At 42.6% G+C, this 20,835-nt stretch overlaps 3 protein-coding genes across 4 annotated transcripts; 1 reads left to right on the top strand and 2 right to left on the bottom strand.

The window, feature by feature from the left end:
* Nucleotides 1-15: 15 nt before the first annotated feature.
* Nucleotides 16-5,371, bottom strand: LOC102700678 (GPI transamidase component PIG-S). Its single transcript, XM_006646520.3, has 13 exons — nt 5,057-5,371; nt 4,286-4,964; nt 3,860-3,944; nt 3,683-3,772; nt 3,477-3,550; nt 3,017-3,101; nt 2,856-2,942; nt 2,613-2,743; nt 1,630-1,711; nt 1,498-1,545; nt 1,167-1,239; nt 991-1,094; nt 16-550 (listed from the first exon to the last, which is right to left on the bottom strand). Exons 1-13 carry the CDS (start codon nt 5,253-5,255, stop codon nt 431-433), a joined length of 1,857 nt encoding a protein of 618 aa, XP_006646583.2. The 5' UTR covers nt 5,256-5,371; the 3' UTR covers nt 16-430.
* Nucleotides 5,372-8,055: 2,684 nt separating this feature from the next.
* LOC102716080 (BAG family molecular chaperone regulator 2-like) lies at nt 8,056-9,047 on the bottom strand. Its single transcript, XM_006645131.2, has 2 exons — nt 8,703-9,047; nt 8,056-8,605 (listed from the first exon to the last, which is right to left on the bottom strand). The coding sequence occupies exons 1-2, from the start codon at nt 8,971-8,973 to the stop codon at nt 8,376-8,378; spliced, it is 501 nt and encodes a 166-aa protein (XP_006645194.1). The 5' UTR covers nt 8,974-9,047; the 3' UTR covers nt 8,056-8,375.
* Nucleotides 9,048-13,460: 4,413 nt separating this feature from the next.
* LOC102700399 (UDP-N-acetylglucosamine--peptide N-acetylglucosaminyltransferase) lies at nt 13,461-19,357 on the top strand. Of its 2 annotated transcripts, XR_001549468.2 has the most exons (13): nt 13,461-13,835; nt 14,406-14,479; nt 14,549-14,613; nt 14,837-14,929; nt 15,012-15,113; nt 15,236-15,400; nt 15,501-15,589; nt 15,660-15,781; nt 16,211-16,392; nt 17,237-17,521; nt 17,631-17,778; nt 18,466-18,923; nt 18,988-19,357. XR_001549468.2 is itself a non-coding variant. In XM_006646519.3 (12 exons), exons 1-12 carry the CDS (start codon nt 13,693-13,695, stop codon nt 18,804-18,806), a joined length of 1,809 nt encoding a protein of 602 aa, XP_006646582.1. In that variant the 5' UTR covers nt 13,461-13,692; the 3' UTR covers nt 18,807-19,356. The 2 variants fall into 2 exon arrangements, 1 of the variants encoding a protein (XP_006646582.1); XM_006646519.3 differs by having other exon boundaries at nt 18,466-19,356.
* The last annotated feature ends 1,478 nt before the right edge of the window (nt 19,358-20,835 follow it).

The following is a 20,835-nucleotide window of genomic DNA, read 5'->3' as shown; positions in this document are numbered from 1 at the left end:
AAACAATCGTGGGCAGAGTCATCAAATCAGTTAGTAGTTCGTGTTAACTGCTCATCCAACAATGGACTGTGAGGGAGTTGCCAAGCGATCTCAATAATTTACAGATGTGTTGGGTTTAGATTTGCGGTCTGTAGTTTCAGAGATCAGTTAGGTGAGGCCACACAAAAATGCGAATGATACCGTGGTTGAGGTCACGGCCGGTTGGTTACATGGGAGAACCCCGGTTTTGTGTCAAATACTGGGTTTCCATCATATCTTCACCGTGTTTGCAAGTTGTCAGGCACACCAGCACGTCTACTTGTCTGCCCAGGAGCTGCATGATGGTAAGAAGACGCGTCCCCCAGCTGTGGCAATGCAATTGCAAATTATCTACCATCTATCACCTGTCAGACTTGATGTGATGATACCCAGCAGGGCATTGGCTTGAAGATCAGGAGGTTGACGCCTGGGAAGCAAGAAATGCTGAATATTTCCCTCGCTCTACCTTGTATCGCTTCAGCTCTTTGATTACCGCCAACAGCACATGCAAGGAAACCGGTGCAAAGAATGGCTGCAAAAAAATGCCCGCATATCAGTCTCGACTCTGAAGAGTTACAGTGTGTTTTGATTTAAAGTAGTAGTTCTGTTTATGAACAAATGACAGATGCATAAAGCATAGCATGCACAATTAGTAAACTCACATGGTGATGTTACACAATTGGACAGAAATGATTGCTCTGCAGGTTACTAAGCTCTATTCCTAATTATTTATGAGTTTATGAGCAGCCCAAGATTACTACCTCTGCCCCCCCCCCCCCCCCCCCCAAGACCATTTTTAGTCATATCACATATAACAATAACAAATGAATTGGATAAAAATGAAGTCTTTGAGGGATGGAGGGAGTAGATGTTTTCAGTTTTCTGTATTGCCCAAGATAAAACAAAAAGAATTCGGAAGTGCCTAACATAAATTGGACTGTAATAAGTGTATATAGTTCAGTGCATACTGACCATGTAAATCGCAAAATAGTGCTCTATTGAAGCATAACTAATAGACATGACGGATGGATGAAAAAAAGCATCCTCAGCCAAAGCCCTCGCTCTTGTAGCAGATACTGCAGAACAGCACAATTCTTTAGAAAAATACCAAATTATATGTTTCATGTGCAAACAAAAGATAAACTTGCCTGCTGAAGAATCACTTATTCCGATACTTGCGTTTCTTTGGGCTAAATTTGCAGCTTCAAGAGAAAGCTCAACCTACAAAGGAAATGTCATTAGTCATAACAAACTTAACCTCACTATTACGTGATTTTTAGACCAAGCTACAAACTTATAATGTGAAATAATTCTGTGAAACACTAGATCCATAGAATAGAACTGTGTGTAACTTGAAAGGTGCACATTATGATATAAAAGCAGACACCACACATCCCAGGTTATTGTCCGAGTGATATGCTGCTTCAACACTTTATGGTCAAGAGGCATTCATTTGGCAAGAATGGAAGAGGAACCAACCTGCCTCCCAATTTCATCCATAACAATCATTCTCGGAAGAGATTGGACCTACCAAAAGAAATTGCTAACATTAGTGTATGCACTGTGTGAAGGAACAATTTTTTTATGTATTATTAAGAATTTATGACATACCAAACTGGAAAGGGATTCCAAGGTGGTGAGACAGGACAAAAGATTGGAGCATGCATGGTGCCGGTATAATAAATCTAATTCCCTGAAAAAAAAATGGGGAAACAATAATCAAGATAGTAACAGTTAGGAGAGATGCTACACGTACGACGACGATCGTACGACCGTCGTACGATATCACGGTTGCTCGCGCGTTGTGCATGCATGCGCCGTCGCTCGCCACAAATAAGTCGTATGCATTCTGATGCCGCCGTCTGTTCACGTACGATTATCGTACAACGACGATCGTATGTGTATCAATTTTGTAACAGTTAGTGCCTTAGAGCGTCCAAAAACATGTGATAAAATGAGCTTCTAAAGTTGCAACTACTTCACTTGGTAATTAAAAAAATGTGACTATAAGACATATGGACGTCAAGTATATGGCATCCAAATCTTATCAAGAACATCTAGAATTTCAGCTGCTGGCATGTAGTTGAGATCTGATAAATGTCCAACTTGATTGATGCATTTCATTGCATACTACAGACTACAGTATTAACATGCTGAGAATATGCAAAGTATGATTGTCACAATGGCTATGGTAAGAAGACATTTGTTGTCCAATCCAATTAAGCAACAGATCTTCATTTCAATAATAGGAGATGGGTCATATGGTAGACGACTAGTGGTTGTCTGATTTCCTCAAAATTGATTTGGCGGAATTTTTTGTGGATACATTTCTATATACATGCGTATGTTACTTGTCGTATTTCTATGGGATCCTCTATTCCTCTGTGTCTGTGGCTTTTGATAATATTCTCTATATCTTATTGATCAGCATATGATACAAATCACTAATGACATATCATATTTAAAGAATCAAGAGTTAATGGTTATATTCCAAGTTGAGAATTTGCAGCATGTGTACGCACTCAACTAAAATGCATAGTTGAGTGGGAATGTGCACTGAGATAACTCTATTAAGGAAACAGAGGTAATCTCACCATTGGGCAAACCCCTTTGGACTAGTAATAAATTTAGTTGCACCATCCATACTCTGTTCGTGATAACTTGATTTTAGACCAAATAACTGCCTTAGCTGTCCTATGAAAATTTCGATAGTCTCCATGAGTTCCTGTTCCATATAGATGTGTCAGCAAATAATGTGTGCAAGAAGGTATATCAGAACTAGCAACAGTGACATTTCCATGTGTATATTATATCACATAAAAAGGAAAACTAGACACCTGAGATGACATTTTATCCAAGGCCCCATGTGGTTTGGAATTAAGTGAACAGCCGAGTGGATTCCAAATAATAACACCTCCCCACATCTACACAACAGAACAACTCTGTTAAGAAAACAGTAAGATGGATAAAAAAGGAAAATGTGTAAAATAACACTTACTGGGGATATAAATGCATTAGTTTTAGAAAGCTCCCCATCTGGAAGTTGCAAGTACAAAGGGCATTCCCTTGCAGATGGAATATACCTGGTGGTTATTGCACAAACAATTCAAATGGGTATATGAACATCCACAACTGATCGTATAATTAATATGAAACATGGTAATAGTTAGAATATCATTTTCTGAACGTTCTACATTTTGTAAATCAGAAATCAGATCAGCAAATGAGGTAGTATGCAACATTTTGATTCAAAGTAAAAAAAAAGAAATACCAAATCATGGAATAACTTAATATCTATTTGAGGTATTAACAAAAGAAATATAGTTGAACATAAAGCTCAAAATGGTTTGCGGTCATAGAAAAGAAAAATTATTCTTCCTTTTTTTCCCATTATCTGATGGGGATGAGTGAACAGCAAGATAAAATACAAAGATGCTGGTCATGTCTTAAGAACATACACCACAAATTGAAGAACTTTTGATCGTCCTGTAGCTGAAATCGATGTATCCAAGTGCCACTCATTTGAATTAACCTATCAATTTCATTGCATTATTAGATTAGTGCATCTGACAGTTAAATATCATATACACTAACAGGCAGCTAACTGTAGTATACAGCAACAACAATGGTTATATGACTTCTACCGAGGAATTCAGAAACATACAAAGAAAGGAATATCTCCCACGCTAAGGACATTGCCACCCAGTTTATCATCATAATAAGAATAGGATGATTTCGGTGTGTGGTACAAAACCTGAAAAATGACTAGTTAGTACTTATCAACATTGACAGCTTTACAAGATGGAAGAAACAAGCATTGGACGAACAGGTAAATTTGCACCTGACTCTCTATATTAATATTAGCAATTGGTCGTAATGCCTCAATAACAGGAATCAACATCCTCTCACCAATCTTTTCAAACTCCCTGCATGCAGGATGCCTAACTGTAAACAAACTATAATCCAGAAGCAGAAATAATTCGACAACAGTGTTCATCTTTGCAAGATGTCAAATACACAATATATTCATCGATTGAATCAAATAAGAGTGACAGCAGATCTCCACAACCAATATTATTGCATCAACATTTTACACATTATCTCATAAATGTAGATGTAGTCTTAGTATGATGTACTCTATTTAAACAGACTATCATAGCACAAGACAGGGATATGATTTGACAACGTTTATAAATGCTGATATAATGGATTTCTATACGACAGAAGCAACAATAAGCCAAACATAAGATATGAGACTTGTTCTTACCAATCATACACCCAATCACTTGGATCAGCATTCAGCAGGCTAAATGAAAGAACAATATTACCATCTGATCCAACTGGCATGAACTCTCTTTTCACAATGCCTGCCTCACCCTCCTCCACACCACCATTCAGGAAATACTTGACAAATACCTTCCCAATGATGGACACAACCTCACCCTCATCAACCTTCCCGACCACCCAAGCATGCCGGTGTTTCCCAATCACAATACTCAGTCCCATTCCATCATCACTGTCCACAAATACGACAGTGTAAACCCTCATCCCATCAGCTCCTCCACCACCCAATGCCGAGTGAAGCAATTCATCAAACACCTCATCGCCGCGCACCAAGTCCACGGTAGTCACAGCACCACATCGCCAATATGAGGCGGCTTTGCCACTACTAAAGCATCCACCAGCAGAATCAACGGTGACTGATACGGAGATATTACCCGCAGTGGAAGCGGCAGGGAGATCAACGAGTTGGGTGGAGATTTCCCGCTCGATGCGATTCGCAGCGGAGGCCTCCAAGGGAGCGCGGCCGAAGCTGAGGAAAACCGCATGGAGGCCGCAAGGGAACGATGGAGGGTTAGAGTGGAGGCGGCGAGAGAGCGCGGCGATAGCGTCGGACGGCAGCGGCGAGCGGTGGATCTCGGTGGACTTGAGCAGCAAGGGCAGCCCTAGGAAGAGAAGCAGACATATACAAGCTTGTTAAACGGAGGGAGCACTAAAACCCTAAACCCAAGCAGCTAGCGGAGGTGTGGACTGATACCGATGAGGAACGAGAGGAGAACGGAGGCGGTGAGGAAGAGGCGCTTCCTGCCGGGCTTCGACGTGCGCGGCGGAGGCTTGTCGCCGTCGTCAGCATCGGTGGGAGCAGGGGTGGACAGGGCTCCAGAAGATTCGCCGCCTTCGGAAGGAGGAAGCGGCGGCGGGGACTCGTCGCCGGCGATCTCCGACAAGACCGCCATCGTCTCTCAGGTGACCGGAGTTCGGCAAGTTGTGGACTTGTGGGGACTGATGAGAACGAAGAAGCGGTGCGCGCAAGGTCCTGAGAATATGGGCTTGAAGGCCTGGCCCAATATGTGGGCCCGATGTGCCGGGCTCCGGTTGCAAGGGTAGGCCGCAGCCTGACCTGTCTTGAAGCAACCTCGGCTTGAAGCCCATCCTACCATTTAGACCCAGGAAAGAAAAAGCTAGCAGTTCTTTTATCGAATTTTTAATTTTATTTATTAAATAATTTATAAATTTAATTTTGCATTTCAAAAAATCACAGAACTAACCTCCTCCCGCCCTCTAGGAGGACGGAAAGGTGACGTGGCAAACGGCCACACGGTCCCGAGGGACGGCCGGAAACGAAGGCTTGGTAAATTTTACATTTAGACCCTTTCCGCCCTCTGTAAGGGCGGCAAGGGCCTAAATGCAAAATTTGCTGTGCCGCCCGAAAATTTTGTGAATTAACCGTGGTTTGATAGAGATATGTATAATGTATGAAATTATTTAATCAATAGTAATATTTGGCTCAGCGATCACCACCCCTCTCTTCTATCTAAGAGACCAGAGGTCGAACCTCCGCGAGAGCATATTTTCTTTCTATTTTTGCCAGCTCGAGAAAAAATTTTTGCTACGTCACCTTTCCGCCCTCCTATAGGGCGGGAGGAGGTTAGTTTTGTAATTTTTTGAAATGCAAAATTAAATTTGTAAATTATTTAATAAATAAAATTTAAAATTCAAAAATTTCTTCTTTTATCTCGGCTATGTTTGAGCGCACCGAAAGATGGCCGAAAAAATTTTGTATAGTGGTGTACGACATATCAGTGGACGGCGTGATATTTGTTGTGACTTCGTCGGTTTTAAAATATTCTTTTGCATAAGCTTATAAGGTTTATATATGTGTATATATATTATGCGCGTGTATATAAGCATACGTGTTTGTATTGTGTTTCGCCTCGGAAACCAAATAACCAATGCCCAATTTACTCTTCAAATCTACTTTTAAGAATATCTGATTTAGATAAGGTATACTTCTCTCCAAGAGGGAATCTAATTTTGACTCCCTAATTTTCCTTTTGAAAACAAAAGGACCACTCGCAAAAAAATGTTGTCGCCCACCGTCCCTTCTACCATTCCCGATAGAAACTTTAATTATGCATTATAATTTTGTATATTTAAATATAAATTTTAAATAAGATGAATGGTCAAATGTGATTCTAAAAGTCAACGGTGTCATACATAAAAATAAAAATATGGAGGGAGTATTGACATAAAAAAATCGAGTTCACACGATAACTTTGATCGACAAGTCGTTGGAAAAATGGGAAGTGCTACTGCTACCTGTACGTCGAGTGGATAACGATATTATCGTCTCAGCCTATCGGATGACCCGGCAAACGTTCATGCACTTCAGCTGTGCAGCGGCAATTGAGGGCTAGCGGTGGCCACGGCTACGCCCGGCGCCCTCCACGGCGAGACTAGCCCCCGCCCCGTCCGTAATCAACGCAACGCAAGCACCAAACGGTGCAGCGCTCTCGGCGCGCGCGCGCGCGCGCACGCACCGCACCGATCAGTCGGTATCACCCGCACCACACCACACCACACCACACCAGCCGTCGGCAGCGCCCCGATCGACACCGGTATCCCCGCACATGGCTGGGCAACATGCCGCTGCCGACCTGGGGGACGACGCGAAATCCGCGGGCCTGGCCGTGACCGGATAAGCCACGACGCCCGCCCGCACGCCCGCACGGCACGTTGCGAGAAAGAGACGGGGACGGCCCAAGTTGCCCCCCACAACATTGCCGACCACCACCCAAGACCGGGCGGCCGTCGCTGCCGCCACTGCCCGCGTCTCGTCGTCCCTACGCAGTCAGTGCCGGCACATGCGCGGGGACGGACGGATTGGGTTGGGTTGGGTCGAGCCGCCGGTGAGATCAGCATTGAAGTCGCTCCTCCCTTCGCGGCACGAGTTCAGGGAGACAAGGTGGAGCCCTGGTTGATAGCGTCGTCTCATCTGTTTCTTTTGCTCCAGGTCACCCCCGGGTACAGTTGGTTGGATTACGGATTAGGTTTCAATATTTCATTCATGCCCCTGTCCACGGTCCAGTGTCGTGTACCTCTACTTGATCAACGACCGTCCTGGCTCAAACTAAAAATTTCCTGTTAACACTGGCAAATTACCTTATTACCGGTCTTCTTAACTTTTTTTCTGTTAACACTACTGTCTTTAATTACTGATCCTTTTAACGAAAGGTAATCTAAGAGAACAGTGGGGAGAAGGATCACATCACGAAAAAGGAACTCACATGGTACAGCACAAGCAGCAGTACGCTGCCACTCTGAATTTTCCAAATGCCCATAATCCGTGCTATCAGCTGTGCACGGCCGTCATGGGAGCACACAGAACATACGAATGGCTCTGTAATTTTAGTCAGTGTCGCCTCAAATGTGCTACCGATCATGGTACATACTAGCTGTTAAAAGAAAACTAGATTTTCGTCCAAGTTTAGGCAGTTCGGTGCAGGCTGGCGTTGCATGTTTGGTAGCCGTGTAAACCTGCTGCGACCTGGGTCGGTTAACTGCCACTTGAATAGCAGGTGTGCAACAGTACATTGTGTTGGAAAAAAAAAGAAATCGAGCAACCAACAATGCCGTTCAACTGCCACGGATTATTGTACGATCAGTACGAGTTGATGAGAAAATAAAATGGGGGAGACGTACGAGTTTACGACCCAGAGGCTAGTTGTGCAGTGCTAGCTGACAAACAGGTCAACAAGAAGACGGGGGTGCATCATATAATCTGTATTGCAAATTGCAGGATGAGAATATACATGTGGAGTAAGAAATTTGCAGCAAAGAATACACAACACACACTGACATTCTCTAATTACATTAATTTACATAATGTCTTTTTTGTGTCGTATTGGTGCAGACGATTCGATTCAACCGGCTGAATGCACACTCTCTCAAACTCAAGAAATGGAGCAGTAACTCTGAACAACGCAGTTAGACGATTGAGATGAAAATCGACTCTTTTTTTTCTCTGTGTCACTCGTGCAAGCAGACCAAAAAAAGGATATCAAAATGTTGGCTTTCTAGACTTCGATGAAGGAATGGCAGGGCACTCCCATGAGCTGCGCCAGGGTGGTGGACCGGAGCTTCCTCGCCTTGACGGCCGGGTCTTCCAGGAGCAGCACCTTGTCCTTGTCCTGGACTCCGACCATGTGCAGGTGATCGCCGTCGTCTCTCTCCTTCCCCTTGTACAGCAGCCTCTGATCCCTCGGCCACAGCCCGGTCACCAGCGACAGCATCACCTTCAGATCACCTGCGTCGATCATGGCAAAGAACAGCTCAGTTAGCCTCCGGTCTGATCATCATCAGGTGAAGAAAACGGCAGGAGCGCAATGCCGATGCGAACTCACCGAAGGTCGCGGTGGAGTCGATGGAGACGTCGTGCCACTGCCAACCCGTGGAGACCCTGACGAGGATGGTGTCCGCGCCGGACGACATGCTGCCGTCCTCCTCCTCCGGCGCCCGCCTCTTCTGCACCAGCATCCCGCCCGGCCGCACCTCCCACTCGATCTTCTCGTGCTCGGCGACCATCGCGCATATGTCCGCCCCGACTACGCCGGCGCCGGCGATGCTCTTTGACCGGCTCCTGAACAGCCTCCTCGGGCTCGGAATCTTCACCATTTCTGCTCTCCCTTCTCCGTCTCAGCTCACTACCTCTCTCTCTCTCTCTCTCTGTATCTCCGGTTGCTCTGGGCGCCGAGACCGGCAAGACGCGAGATTTTAAAGGGAGGAGAGGCGCCGATCAGGACAAGACAGGAGGAGGTTAAGTCACGACAGAGACAGGCCCCATGGCCGCCCATCGTGCGCGCGCCCAAGGAAAAATGATTGGAGATTAAGCAGGAAATCCATTGTTTACTTGCTCCGGCGCATTAATTAATCGCTCCTTAAACTAAACACCCGCCTGATCTTCTGAGAAGCGAGAGGAGGCGACACCTGTAGCCATCGGCGAGACGGCGAGAGCGTTGAAAAGGCGAGACCTTTGAGATGTGATGGAGTTGAATACGCGGACGAGCGAGACGCAACGCAAGCTAGCGCTAGCCGCGTGCCCGCGGCGGTTGGAACCGCGCGCGCGGCAGCACATGGACATGGGTGGGTGGCAACACCGCAGCACGGTTTTTTCTTTCTTTTCCCTAACCCATACTCCCCCCTTAGACGTTGATTTTAACCTATATTTAACCATTTATTTTATTTATAAAACTTGCATACTTATCATTTATTTTGTTATGATTGAATTATTACCAAATTATTTTAATTGTAACTTATTTTTTTCATATTGCACTTTTTTAAGTAAGATGAATAATTAAATATATGATAAAAAGTCAACGACGTCATCTACTAAAATACTGATGGAGCAGTATAAACACAGAGATACTCATACCATGGGCAACTCTCCTCTATAAAAACTCACAAGTATACTCTCGGTTCCACGTTATAAAATTTTATAATTTTGCCTACATTTATATACGTGCTAATAAATTTAGACATATGTATAAAACTTATACATAATGTACATGAATGAATCTAGACAAATTTATAAAGTTTTATAATATAGAACGGAGGAGTATATGTCTATATCATATCTCAATAAACTCCTTTGATAATTTGATTAGTTTATCTTAAAATTAACTAAATCAACATAAGTATCTCCATCTCCACGGAAAAATAATTAGCTGTAAATATTAATGTACGCGTCTAAGTCTAGAAATTTGATCTGGGTGTTGCCTTTCCTTTGCATGAATGGCCTCACCGGTTGTCAGTTGGTTACCTGCGTCCTGTCAAACAAGGCACGGCAACGCAGGAATAAATCTATCAGTTTTCTTGCTTGAACTATTCAGATCGAATCGTTGTCCCACTACGAATCTATGATCATCTTAGGCAGCAGCTGTTGGTCCGAAATAATTGACATCGAACCGCGAACAGAAAAAGATTCAGCAAGAAACAACGCGTTCTACCAAGCTGCATCGACCGAAACGCATCTGTATGCATGCACACGTATGGCAGCGGCATGTGAGGGTGCTGAAATGGAGCGAGACATTCAGATCATCATCCCCTTGGCGATAATTGCCCTACTGATTTGTAATCTAGCCGACATGAAACGCACCTAGAACGCAGGATCAGATGCATTTGGATTTGGTCTCTGCACAAAAACAAATCCATCTCAGCTCCTCTTTCTGATGATTGCTACGTCGGATACAGCACATGCGCTGGGCCTCCGATGCCGTATTCTAATCTCGTTGCTGACAAGAAGCCCTGCACACACAGATGAACAGTATTTTCGGTTGGGGATGCTGCTGCTGCCCAAGTTAGATTAGTTGCCGGATAGAATATGCACAGCTGCTGAGGAACCGCCACGTTAATGATGTCGATCTGGTAGAGGGATTAGTTTTGTCGAACCGGCTTAATTACTCCCTCTTCCTGCTCCTGCATCCAATCAGATTCTCCCCAGTTTTTAATCTCCTTTCCACCTTGCACCGGCTGTACACTGTGCAGTTGCAGCTGCAGGCATCAAGCAGAGTGGAGACAAAAAGGATCGAGGAGGAGGCAGAGCAGCAGCAGATGGAGTGGCAGTGGTTGCTTGATTGCTTCTACCGATGGTACTGTTCGATCGATGGTTCGGTGGCGATCACATTCACAGTTCAGTAGGTCGGAGAAGAGAAGCTAGTAGTTCAGAGCTTGCGACGAAGCAGCAGCAGCAGCAGCAGCATCTTGTGGGTTGGATTCGGAGCGTCCTGTAGCCTGCATGTATCGCCTTGGGAAGAGTTAACGCTAGAGACATGCAGATGCAGGAAAGCGCATATTCCGCTCGGCTCTCCGTCCCCTTCCTCCGCGCGTTCAAGCTTTGTATCGATCTGGGATGGAAGTACGATCTCCTAGCAATGTACTTGTAGGCTCGTAGCTATTCCCTCTAGTCTTTATTTTTTAATTTATATTTGTTCATTTATCTTATTAAAAATAACATAATTGTTAATTATTTTGTTTTAATTTGATTTATTACTAAATACTATTTAATCATTACTTATAGTTTTGCATATTTATAAAAAAAATAAGTATGACAAACGATCAAACGTTATCCAAAAGTCAGTGTGTCAGATAAAAAAACAAAATAGAGTATCATGCAAGACAAACAATTTCTTCTCATTTTTCTCGGGGAATTCAAGGAATTTTTTATTTATATTTTTTAGAAAGCAACATATATAATTATGTTATAAAAATTTGCATTTCTGAACCCAGCGCTCTCTAGATGATCTTTCTAATATGAAAACGTTCTCCGATGATTTTTTTTGTGACGTGGCAAGCACCCATTGGCCTCTAGTGGACGACGGTATGATGGAAGCCAACAATTTTGCAGCCCACCCCTTTGTCGCCTATTAGGAGGGATTTTTTCTAGCGTTAGGATTTGGCAATAAATGATACCCTCATGGACGTTAAGGGGGTCACTTGTAAAATTACTATGCCCCTCCCCCTTCGACGGACATGCCTGAAAATTTTGTAGATGACCCCGTAGCAGAAAAAAACGTCTATAAGTAAATTGCAATTTGGGCTAGGTATTCTCACCAAGTTTTCACATTGGACCACCATTCAACCATTCTTTTCACTTACCACTAGCTAACTTCACATTTTGTTTCAACTTAGACCACACTCATCCAATCAACTGCCTCCCTCTCCAAGACCGGTGATTATTGTTGTCTGCACACTAGCTCTCTCCTCTATTTCTTTCTTTCCTTTGGCAAATGAGGGAGCCACCAGATCAAGCGAGGAAGACCCTGGTCCAACTTCCCCACTCTCCACCTAGGTTAGAGCCGACCTCCCTGAGCTCTCCTAGCCTAGCCTCGACTACCATGCGTGGACAAGGGGCACTGTGGTAGCAGGTACGTGCGGCTGCGCGTGTAAAAGAGAGTAGGGATACGACTATGATTACACGTGCAAAGGTGGATAGGAACAGCAGTGACCGACAGTTGCAACTGTGCATGTGTAGGCCGAGAGGAGCAGCAATAGTGGTGCATGAGGGTGAGAGGAGGAATAACATTCAATGGGTGGATTGATACCAGTGGCAACAAGCTTGTTGTCACCACCTATCCCCTGAGTTTCTAGTCCTTTTAAGTTCTACTTAGAGGTGGGTCACTAGTCTAAATGGGAAATGAAGGGCGACAATAGTTGGCCTTAAGTGAAAAGATCGAGGACATGGGTGGTTCAATTTGGCATTTAGGTAATAATAGGTAGACCAAACTGTAATTTACTTTTATACAATCACTGGTACCAATACGTATCATCACGAGCACCTAACTATCTAATATGATACCAATGGATACCAAGACTAATACTCATATATAATATGGTACCTACATAAGTATATAACATGGGTGATGCATATGAGAAGTCAAACCTATAGGTATCAATAGGGTAAATTCTCAATGACTAAACAACTAGTCAAAGTAGTGTTTTGTTGTCTTTCATCTTACCTCTAACTTTTGTTTTCCTGTGATTCAAGCTCGAAGATAATGGGAGCGTCCCTTAATGGAGTTACATCATCTCAACTAAAAGAACCCTAATACCCATACCCACATGTCACACCACACGAATGTTTCCATTTCATCCTCAATACTCTTGTCTTTAGCTAATAAATGTGGTATATCCAATCGGGACGCATGTATATGTATGCGTGGGTACCAGCAATGCGAGAGGAGAATATCATGCAACAATCAATGCTCGACACCTAGGTAAGTCCTATGTCATACATTATCCTGTTCTTAACCATGCTATATCCTTTTGTTTTTCTTATAAAGGGACTGCGAAACTTATACAACTCTAGAAGATATAGTTCTGCTACATAGGTATTATCTTCGTTTTATATTATAAAATTTTGTGGCATTGTCTAGATTTATATGTGCTAATGAATCTAGATATATATACAAAAATTAATCTAGATAAGCTCACAAAATTCATAATACGGAACGGAGGGTATCAAATGTCAGTATATCCAGTTGCAATTTTTCCAAGAAGAATATGGGAGTTTACGAAAGGAATGTTGGGTTGGGCCAAGCAAGGCCAACCCGATCATTCTCAGCCGGCCCACGGGAAGGAGACACGCGACGCGAGACGGCGCGAGGAGAGAGAGACACAGGACTGAGAGAGTCCGAGAGAAAGTGGTAGAGGAAGACTCCGGCGTCGCCGCCTCGCCGGACTCCGTCCCCGCCGCCGCACCGCGCCAGCGCCACCCCCATCTGGCCATATTCACTCTACGCGCCACCACCCAAGGGCCTCCGTCTCTTCCCGACGGCCCCTGCCAGCGCTCACCTTCTTACCCCCCGCCGTCGCCCCAGCGGCAGCCCTTGGCCGGTCATGCTAGCTGACCTTAACGTCGATCCGCCGGAGAGCGACGGCGAGGACCAACCGCCGACTCCCAACCCCAACGTAAACCCACCCGCCGCTGCCTCCATCGCCGCCACCGCGACTCCGGTGGTTGCCATCGACTCCTCTACCAGGTATGCGGACGAAGTTAATGTTCGATTTGGTTGTACATGACTTTTGTTGCTTTTGCGTTCATGCCCTCTGAAATAGTTTGGAATTATACGTCAAATTTGCTCCTCATGGTCGTTAGTTGCAACCCTAGAATTTACTGGACAAGTGATCCGGGTGTTTTTAGAAAGAGGGGTAAATCCTCTCCCATTTCCATTTAGAGAAATGGCAGGGACGAGGTTTGTACAGAGAGTAAGTAATTTCTGCATCCATGGGGTGTTAATCCTGTCATGGCACGTTTACCCTTCAAATTTGCTTGGCGTCCTGAATTTATTTCATAGGCACATCTTGTAAATTTTGATTTCGAAGCTTAATTATTAATTTGAACAAAATTCAAAAGTAACTAATATTTGTGTCCCTGCCAAAAAAAAGATAATATCTGATATCACTTAACCTACTGGTCTAAACAAATATTTTTTCGAACACTGGTCTAAACAAATATTACTGGACTGATAAACTCACACTGCCAAAAATTTATGGCCTGCCAATTCTCCATTTAGTTTGGACATTGATTTTCAGAGGATTGTGTTTTGCAGGAGTAGCACCAATGAGGGCGGTTTGGTGAAAAGTGTAATTGCAACAAAGGAACCTGATAATGTTGAATGTGAAGGTGACATGCAAAGTAGTTGAATGATAGTTTTCTTTTGTGAATCGATTATTTATGGTTGTTCATGAGCAGATGCTGATCAACATTGTCAAGGGGCTTCTGTTCCACGTGAGGAGAAAGTTAGCAACCTGAAAGCTGTAAGTGCTGGTCTTAATGACACTGAACAATAAACATCTATAATTTGTTTTATATACAACTTTGCATGCAGTAGCTAAGTAAAAACAAAACTGTATTCAGAAATTATTTACTATCATATGGCCCATGTCGTGGCATTGCATTATCCTGATTTGAATGCTCATGGTGATTTGAATGCGCATTGTCAACAGACATATAGCTAAGAATCTAATCTTCCTTTTGCAGGCTTTAGTACATGTGGCACGGAAGATGCCTAAAAATGCTCATGCACATTTTATGTTGGGTTTAATGTACCAAAGGCTTGGTCAGCCACAAAAGGTGAATGGATCTTCACTTTGAAAAATTGAAGTTATTTATTTATTTTTTGCATAAAACTCAATGAATCGCAGAAATCTACCAGGCAATAGGGGCATATGAGAAGTCATCTGAAATATTGTTACAAGATGAAGAAGAAGTTCGGAGGCCTGATTTACTCTCATCTGTGAGGATACACCATGCTCAGGTTCACCAGCTTAACAAAATTGTGACTTGATCTGCCGTTATGTTCTTGGAAAAGCTCTTTCTGGTTGCCTATATGATTAAAACTATTTAGTCACACCTTGACTTGGTTACTTTGTAATGCAGTGCATTTTGCAAACAAGTATGGGTGATATTTTTGATGAAGAGCTTGAAACTGGTGAACTAGATGAAATCCTTGTTAAAATGAAGAGTTCAGTTGAGTCTGACCCCAGACAGGCAGCTGTTTGGAACATCCTTGGTTTGGTGCTTCTTCGTAGTGGTCAGCTTCAGGTACAAATGCACTAAACCATATGCATTTCTTTGCATTGATCATAATCTAGACTGAAATGTCACGAAGTAACTGGTTGCTGAATTTGTTCCTCCTGTACAGAGTGCTATCTCAGTTTTATCTTCTCTGGCAACTGTTGCTCCAGATTACTTGGACTCACTTGCGAATCTTGGTGTTGCACACATTCAAAGGTTTGAATTGTAAATATCATTTCAACTTACATGTCCTTCCTTTGGATTGTTAACACTTGTGAGTATCCAGTGGGAATCTAGAGATGGCTGCAAAATGCTTTCAAGAGCTTGTACTAAAAGATCAGAATCACCCAGCTGCTCTGGTGAACTATGCAGCTCTCCTTCTCTGTAAATATGGATCTTTTGCTGCAGGTATTCAGCAACTTGTTTGTTATCTCTATGCTTTACTGTTATCATGGTGCACACACTGACTGGTCACATGCCATTTATAATCATGCCGCTTTTAGTATTGTTTAGCTCAACAAAGTTTGAGCTGTGCCTGTGTGGATTTGTTGGAGATGCATCATGCTAGCCATAAGTCAACTGGGAGTCAAGAATGGCATACTGTGAAAATATCTATTTCGGATGGCTATCCAAGTGTTTTGATGCTATAGCCAAATTGATTACTCTAAATAAGTAGATAACAACATGGTTAGTTGTTTATTTACCAAAACAAAGCTCCAGAAATCTGTCTTTACCCAAAATAGGATAATCCTTGCAAGGGCATCTTGATGAATAGTTCTTAAAGCTGATCTCTGAATAGTTCTTAAAGCTGATCTCTGATATTTCATTACAAATCAGGGTCAGGTGGTAATGTTAGTGCAGGTTCTTACTTGCATCAGAAAAATGGTTTGTCTGTTGCAAAAGAGTGCTTACTTGCAGCAGTGAAGGCTGAACCTAAAGCTGCATCAGTATGGGTTAATCTTGCAAATGCATATTACATGGCCGGTGAACACAAAAATTCAAAGAGATGCCTGGAGCAGGTACCAACTATTGCAACTCCCTTTTATTAACATTACCATTTCATAGAAGACCAAAGAACTATATTTATCGTATGTATTTAACCAACTATTTAGGGAAGAAATGAAGTAATTATTTATGTAAATGGATATCCATGTTGGAAAGGACGAAGCCTTTATGGTGTATGATACTGCACCGTTCTGCAACACTATAGTAATCCTGTTACAGCACTGTACATAAATAGTACCATTCTAGTTATCTCGTAGCTTTCCTTACCAACCTCTCTGGATTTACTGGTTCATATATTGAAATACTTAAAGTGGTTATCAAGTATTCTGATTGTATAAATTATTTGATGGGCAATTTTTATTTGTACCATATTAAACTCTTTAGTTGTGCTTATATGCACCTTAGCTAGCTGTACTTTATACCAATATAGTTATGGGCTTATGGCATAAATTCGTACATCAGGTTCATTGCTGCGGCATGACACTGATATGATTACTTTGCCTGGAGCCAATTAATATGATTCAATGACTTGACCATATTTTTGACCTGTGTGGAGACTGTTTACTGCATGTGCTGCGAAAGGGAGGTTCGATGTTGTATGGTTTTTATATTATGACAATTTACTGGGATTTGGTGTTTTCCCTGTCCAATTCCTCAAACAACCGTGCTTTTACTTTATTTCATGGCTACTGCCAATCTGGGCTGGTAGTTAAGTCTGGACTTGTGTTACAAAAACTTAAGCACAATCTCCCTCCTGTTGCATTTTATTATGCCATAGGTTCTGAAGGCTTGGACATACATCGCAAAATAGAGCTGAGACAAAAATAGTTATTTTCCTTTTTGGATTGTTCTTTGCAGGCAGCAAAGCATGAACCCAGTCATATGCCTGCTCGGTATGCTATTGCAGTCCACCGAATCAGAGATGCTGTAAGGTCACAGTGTTCTGATGATCAACTTCTTTGGGCTGCGAATGAAATGGCAACTGTTCTAAAGGAAGGGGACCCTTCAGCAGTTGATGCCCCAATCGCATGGGCGGGGTTGGCAATGGCTCACAGGGCACAGCACGAAATTGCAGCTGTTTATGATACTGAACAAAATAATTTAAGCGATATAGAAGAGCGGGCTCTTTATACACTAAAGCAGGTGATGATATGTAAAGTACTGCTGATACTAAAATTCACCTAAATCCAAAATGGTATGTTTAAGAATACTAAAATGATGATGGTGTCTTACTTTTACATCTTATTTGCAGGCAATCCAAGAGGACCCAGATGATGCTGTTCAATGGCATCAACTTGGTTTGTACAATATTTGCACCACTCAGTTTAGCAGATCAGTAAATTTCCTTAAAGCTGCTGTAGCCCGTTCACCGGATTGCAGCTATGTGTGGTCTAATCTTGGTAAGTTTTGATCTAGTTCAATCCTGTTTATATCTTTAGTCAGTAAACCTCCACATTGGAAAATGAATGATAACAAGGTTGTTCTGCACTTTTTGAGCTTTTTTGCACTTATCATATCTTTACTCTAAACTATTTTATGGAAACCGTAGTTCCTTTGTTTGGTGGGAGGCTGAGGTTTCATATGCTTACCATTGGAAGCCTAATGATGACTTCTGACTTCCTAACATGCTTGGTTCAGTAACTGAGCCTAGCTCAATTTGTGTGAGTTACTGAGTTATGAGCGTACGTCCCCATCACCTAAGCATTAAATGATTGGTGCATAACTCCTCGGTTAGATTAATACCAAGTTACTGTTACTCCTTGGTATTCCACTTGTTTGTGTGAAGTAAATATACCCCTACCTGGTTCAAATTCCTCCAATCTAAAGAAGGGGAAAATTTCAGCAAATTTCTTGTTTTATTAATTCATCTAACCAGTCATTCAGATATCAGCAATCTTGTTTTACCAACTTGTGTAATCAGTTTGAGAGATCACTGATCCATTCCTATAAAGTCTTAACAAAGAAACTAAATCACTGTATCATTAATTCAATGAGTCTCCTGTTTACATTTCAGTAATTTTAACTTAATTGTTAAGATTATATGCACCATGTGATCGCCATCTAATAATAAATACCTATTCTCACAGGTATTGCATTGCAATTATCAGACGATTCATCCTGTGAAACTGTGTATAAACGAGCACTTGCCTTGTCTTCAAGCCAGCAATCATATGCAATTCTCTCCAATCTTGGAATTCTTTATCGACAGCATGGGAGGTATGAACTTGCAAGAAGGATGCTATTGAGGTCTTTGGAACTATGTCCTGGATATGCCCCAGCCAACAACAACCTGGGGCTTCTATCGGTCGCAGAGGGCCGTTATGAGGATGCTATTAGCTGTTTTGAGAAGTCTCTGCAATCTGATCCGTTGCTTGACGCTGCCAAATCAAACTTGGCAAAAGTTCTTGCATTGTCCAAGAAACAGTAGATCAACAGAAGACAAAAGATGTCCTTTGACTATAACATCAAACTGAATAGCATTCATAATCTGATCTATAACGTGGCAAAGGGGGGCTACTCAGAAGCTGATACGACTCCTCACAACGTAAGGCACTGCAGCCTTCATATGGTTCCTTCGGAATTTGACTGAATTACTGACCTTTATGCAGAGGACTACAAGGCCCTGGAGCTAGTCCGCCAGTGGTACAAGCTATTCATAGTAGTGGCCCTTCATCCTACTAGGCTCACGTTTTGAAGTATATGTGGAGTAAAATTCCATTGTAACAAGCCTGTAAGATTTCCAACTCGCTGCAGACTTGCAGTACATAACACCTCACAAGGTCTTAGCTGTAAACAGTTACTGTACTAGTCCAAATTTTAGCTGACTTTGCCACTGAATTCAAGAAGGACGCTGTATGATTTGATCCGAACACAGACATAGTATGACAGTAATTTCCAATGAAGCAAAAAAAGAATTGCATGGGTACGGCAGAGTACCCTTTCAGCCCAACCTAACACAAGGCCACACGTCTACAGTAACGAAAATTCCACCGAAGGTTTCTAAACTTAAGACGAATTTTCGTCTCTTAACCGTAATACTAGAAATATATATCTCTAAACTCACATAATGACAGGATTAACTTTTTTTTTGACCGGTTTTACTGATGTGGCGTGGTCCCACATGTCATGTTTTTTATTTTTTAATCTCCTCTCCCCCTTCCTCTCCTCTCTCTCTCTCTTCTTCATCTCTTCGAAATGGCGCCGACGGCGACGAGCAGCTTCTGCTCCCACCCGGCCCAACGCCAGCTGCAAGAACGTCTCGAGCCCACGCATGGCGCCCCGCGTCGTGGCGGCGGTCAGTGTGGCCGCGCCGGTGCGGAGGATCTCCGCGTACGACTCGTTCACGCCGTGCTGCAGGGGTGCGGGGTCCATATCGGAGGCAGACTTTGCCGTTGCTTCAATCCGACCACTCATTCAGCAATCCACGGCTGCGTGTGTTGGCTCCAACAAAATGATTGATTAGCACAAAATTAACCGGGAGAATCAGGTATTCCTCTTAGATACAAAATTAACAAACATATTTTTAGAGACAAAGTGAGCGGGAACAAAACGAGATAAAGGGTCAAAACCCAAATGACTCGAAATAAGAACACCACCATGGAGCAATATACTTTTACTTCTTGATAAGCACCTGACTTGTAGGTTTGAAAAAAAGAGCACTAGAATGCACATTGTGGTGAGACATCAACCAAAAAAAGCACGCGATAGTTGTTTTTTTTTTCAAGCATAAATCGTTCGTTGCCATGGCTTGCCAAGTGATCCTTTTATCACAAATATGGATCAATTGTTTATTTATCTATATATATCAGACAAGCTTATCCTTGATAAATAAACAAACATCCAATTGTTAGTGGACATATTCACGATAAACATGTCCAGTCAAACTATCAAGAAACTAATCAGAAGTGCACGGCAACTGTTTATTTCAATACATATCAGAGAAACTTCTCCTTGAGAACTAAACAAACATCCAAATTTTAGTTTACATCAGTAAACATGTACAGTTGAAAATTTAAGAAATACTAATCAGAAGTGCATGTTCACGTAGGTATTATTTTATCGCAACTGAAGTATAAAACATATAAAATACCCATTCCAATATATCCGAAAACCGGATACAACTTTTAAATAGTGATAAAATCACAAAGTTATACAACCTTTTTCTTGGCTCCAACAACCAATCCCGAAGATCGATCCTTTGCGTTGCTGCATGATCCCAAACGAGGAAACATAGCATCGAATTTTCTGATTAGCAAAAATCACACAAGAGATTGAAACAATCTTGAACGAGGAGGATGTGACAAGGTTAAGGAGAAAGAGGATGAACCGGACGTGGCTCTTCCTCTCGTCAAGATGAATCGCATAGCAGTTCGGCGAGGCGAGTGTCGATGACGGCAGTGTGAAGAGGCAGGGGCGATGCAGCAACGGTAAGAGGTTTTTCGTCCAATAGTCAATGA

This window comes from Oryza brachyantha, chromosome 1 (genome assembly GCF_000231095.2).
Source record: "Oryza brachyantha chromosome 1, ObraRS2, whole genome shotgun sequence".
Classification (NCBI taxonomy): domain Eukaryota; kingdom Viridiplantae; phylum Streptophyta; class Magnoliopsida; order Poales; family Poaceae; genus Oryza; species Oryza brachyantha.
Note: the sequence above shows the minus strand (reverse complement) of the source record. Positions and strands in the feature narration are given on the sequence as shown.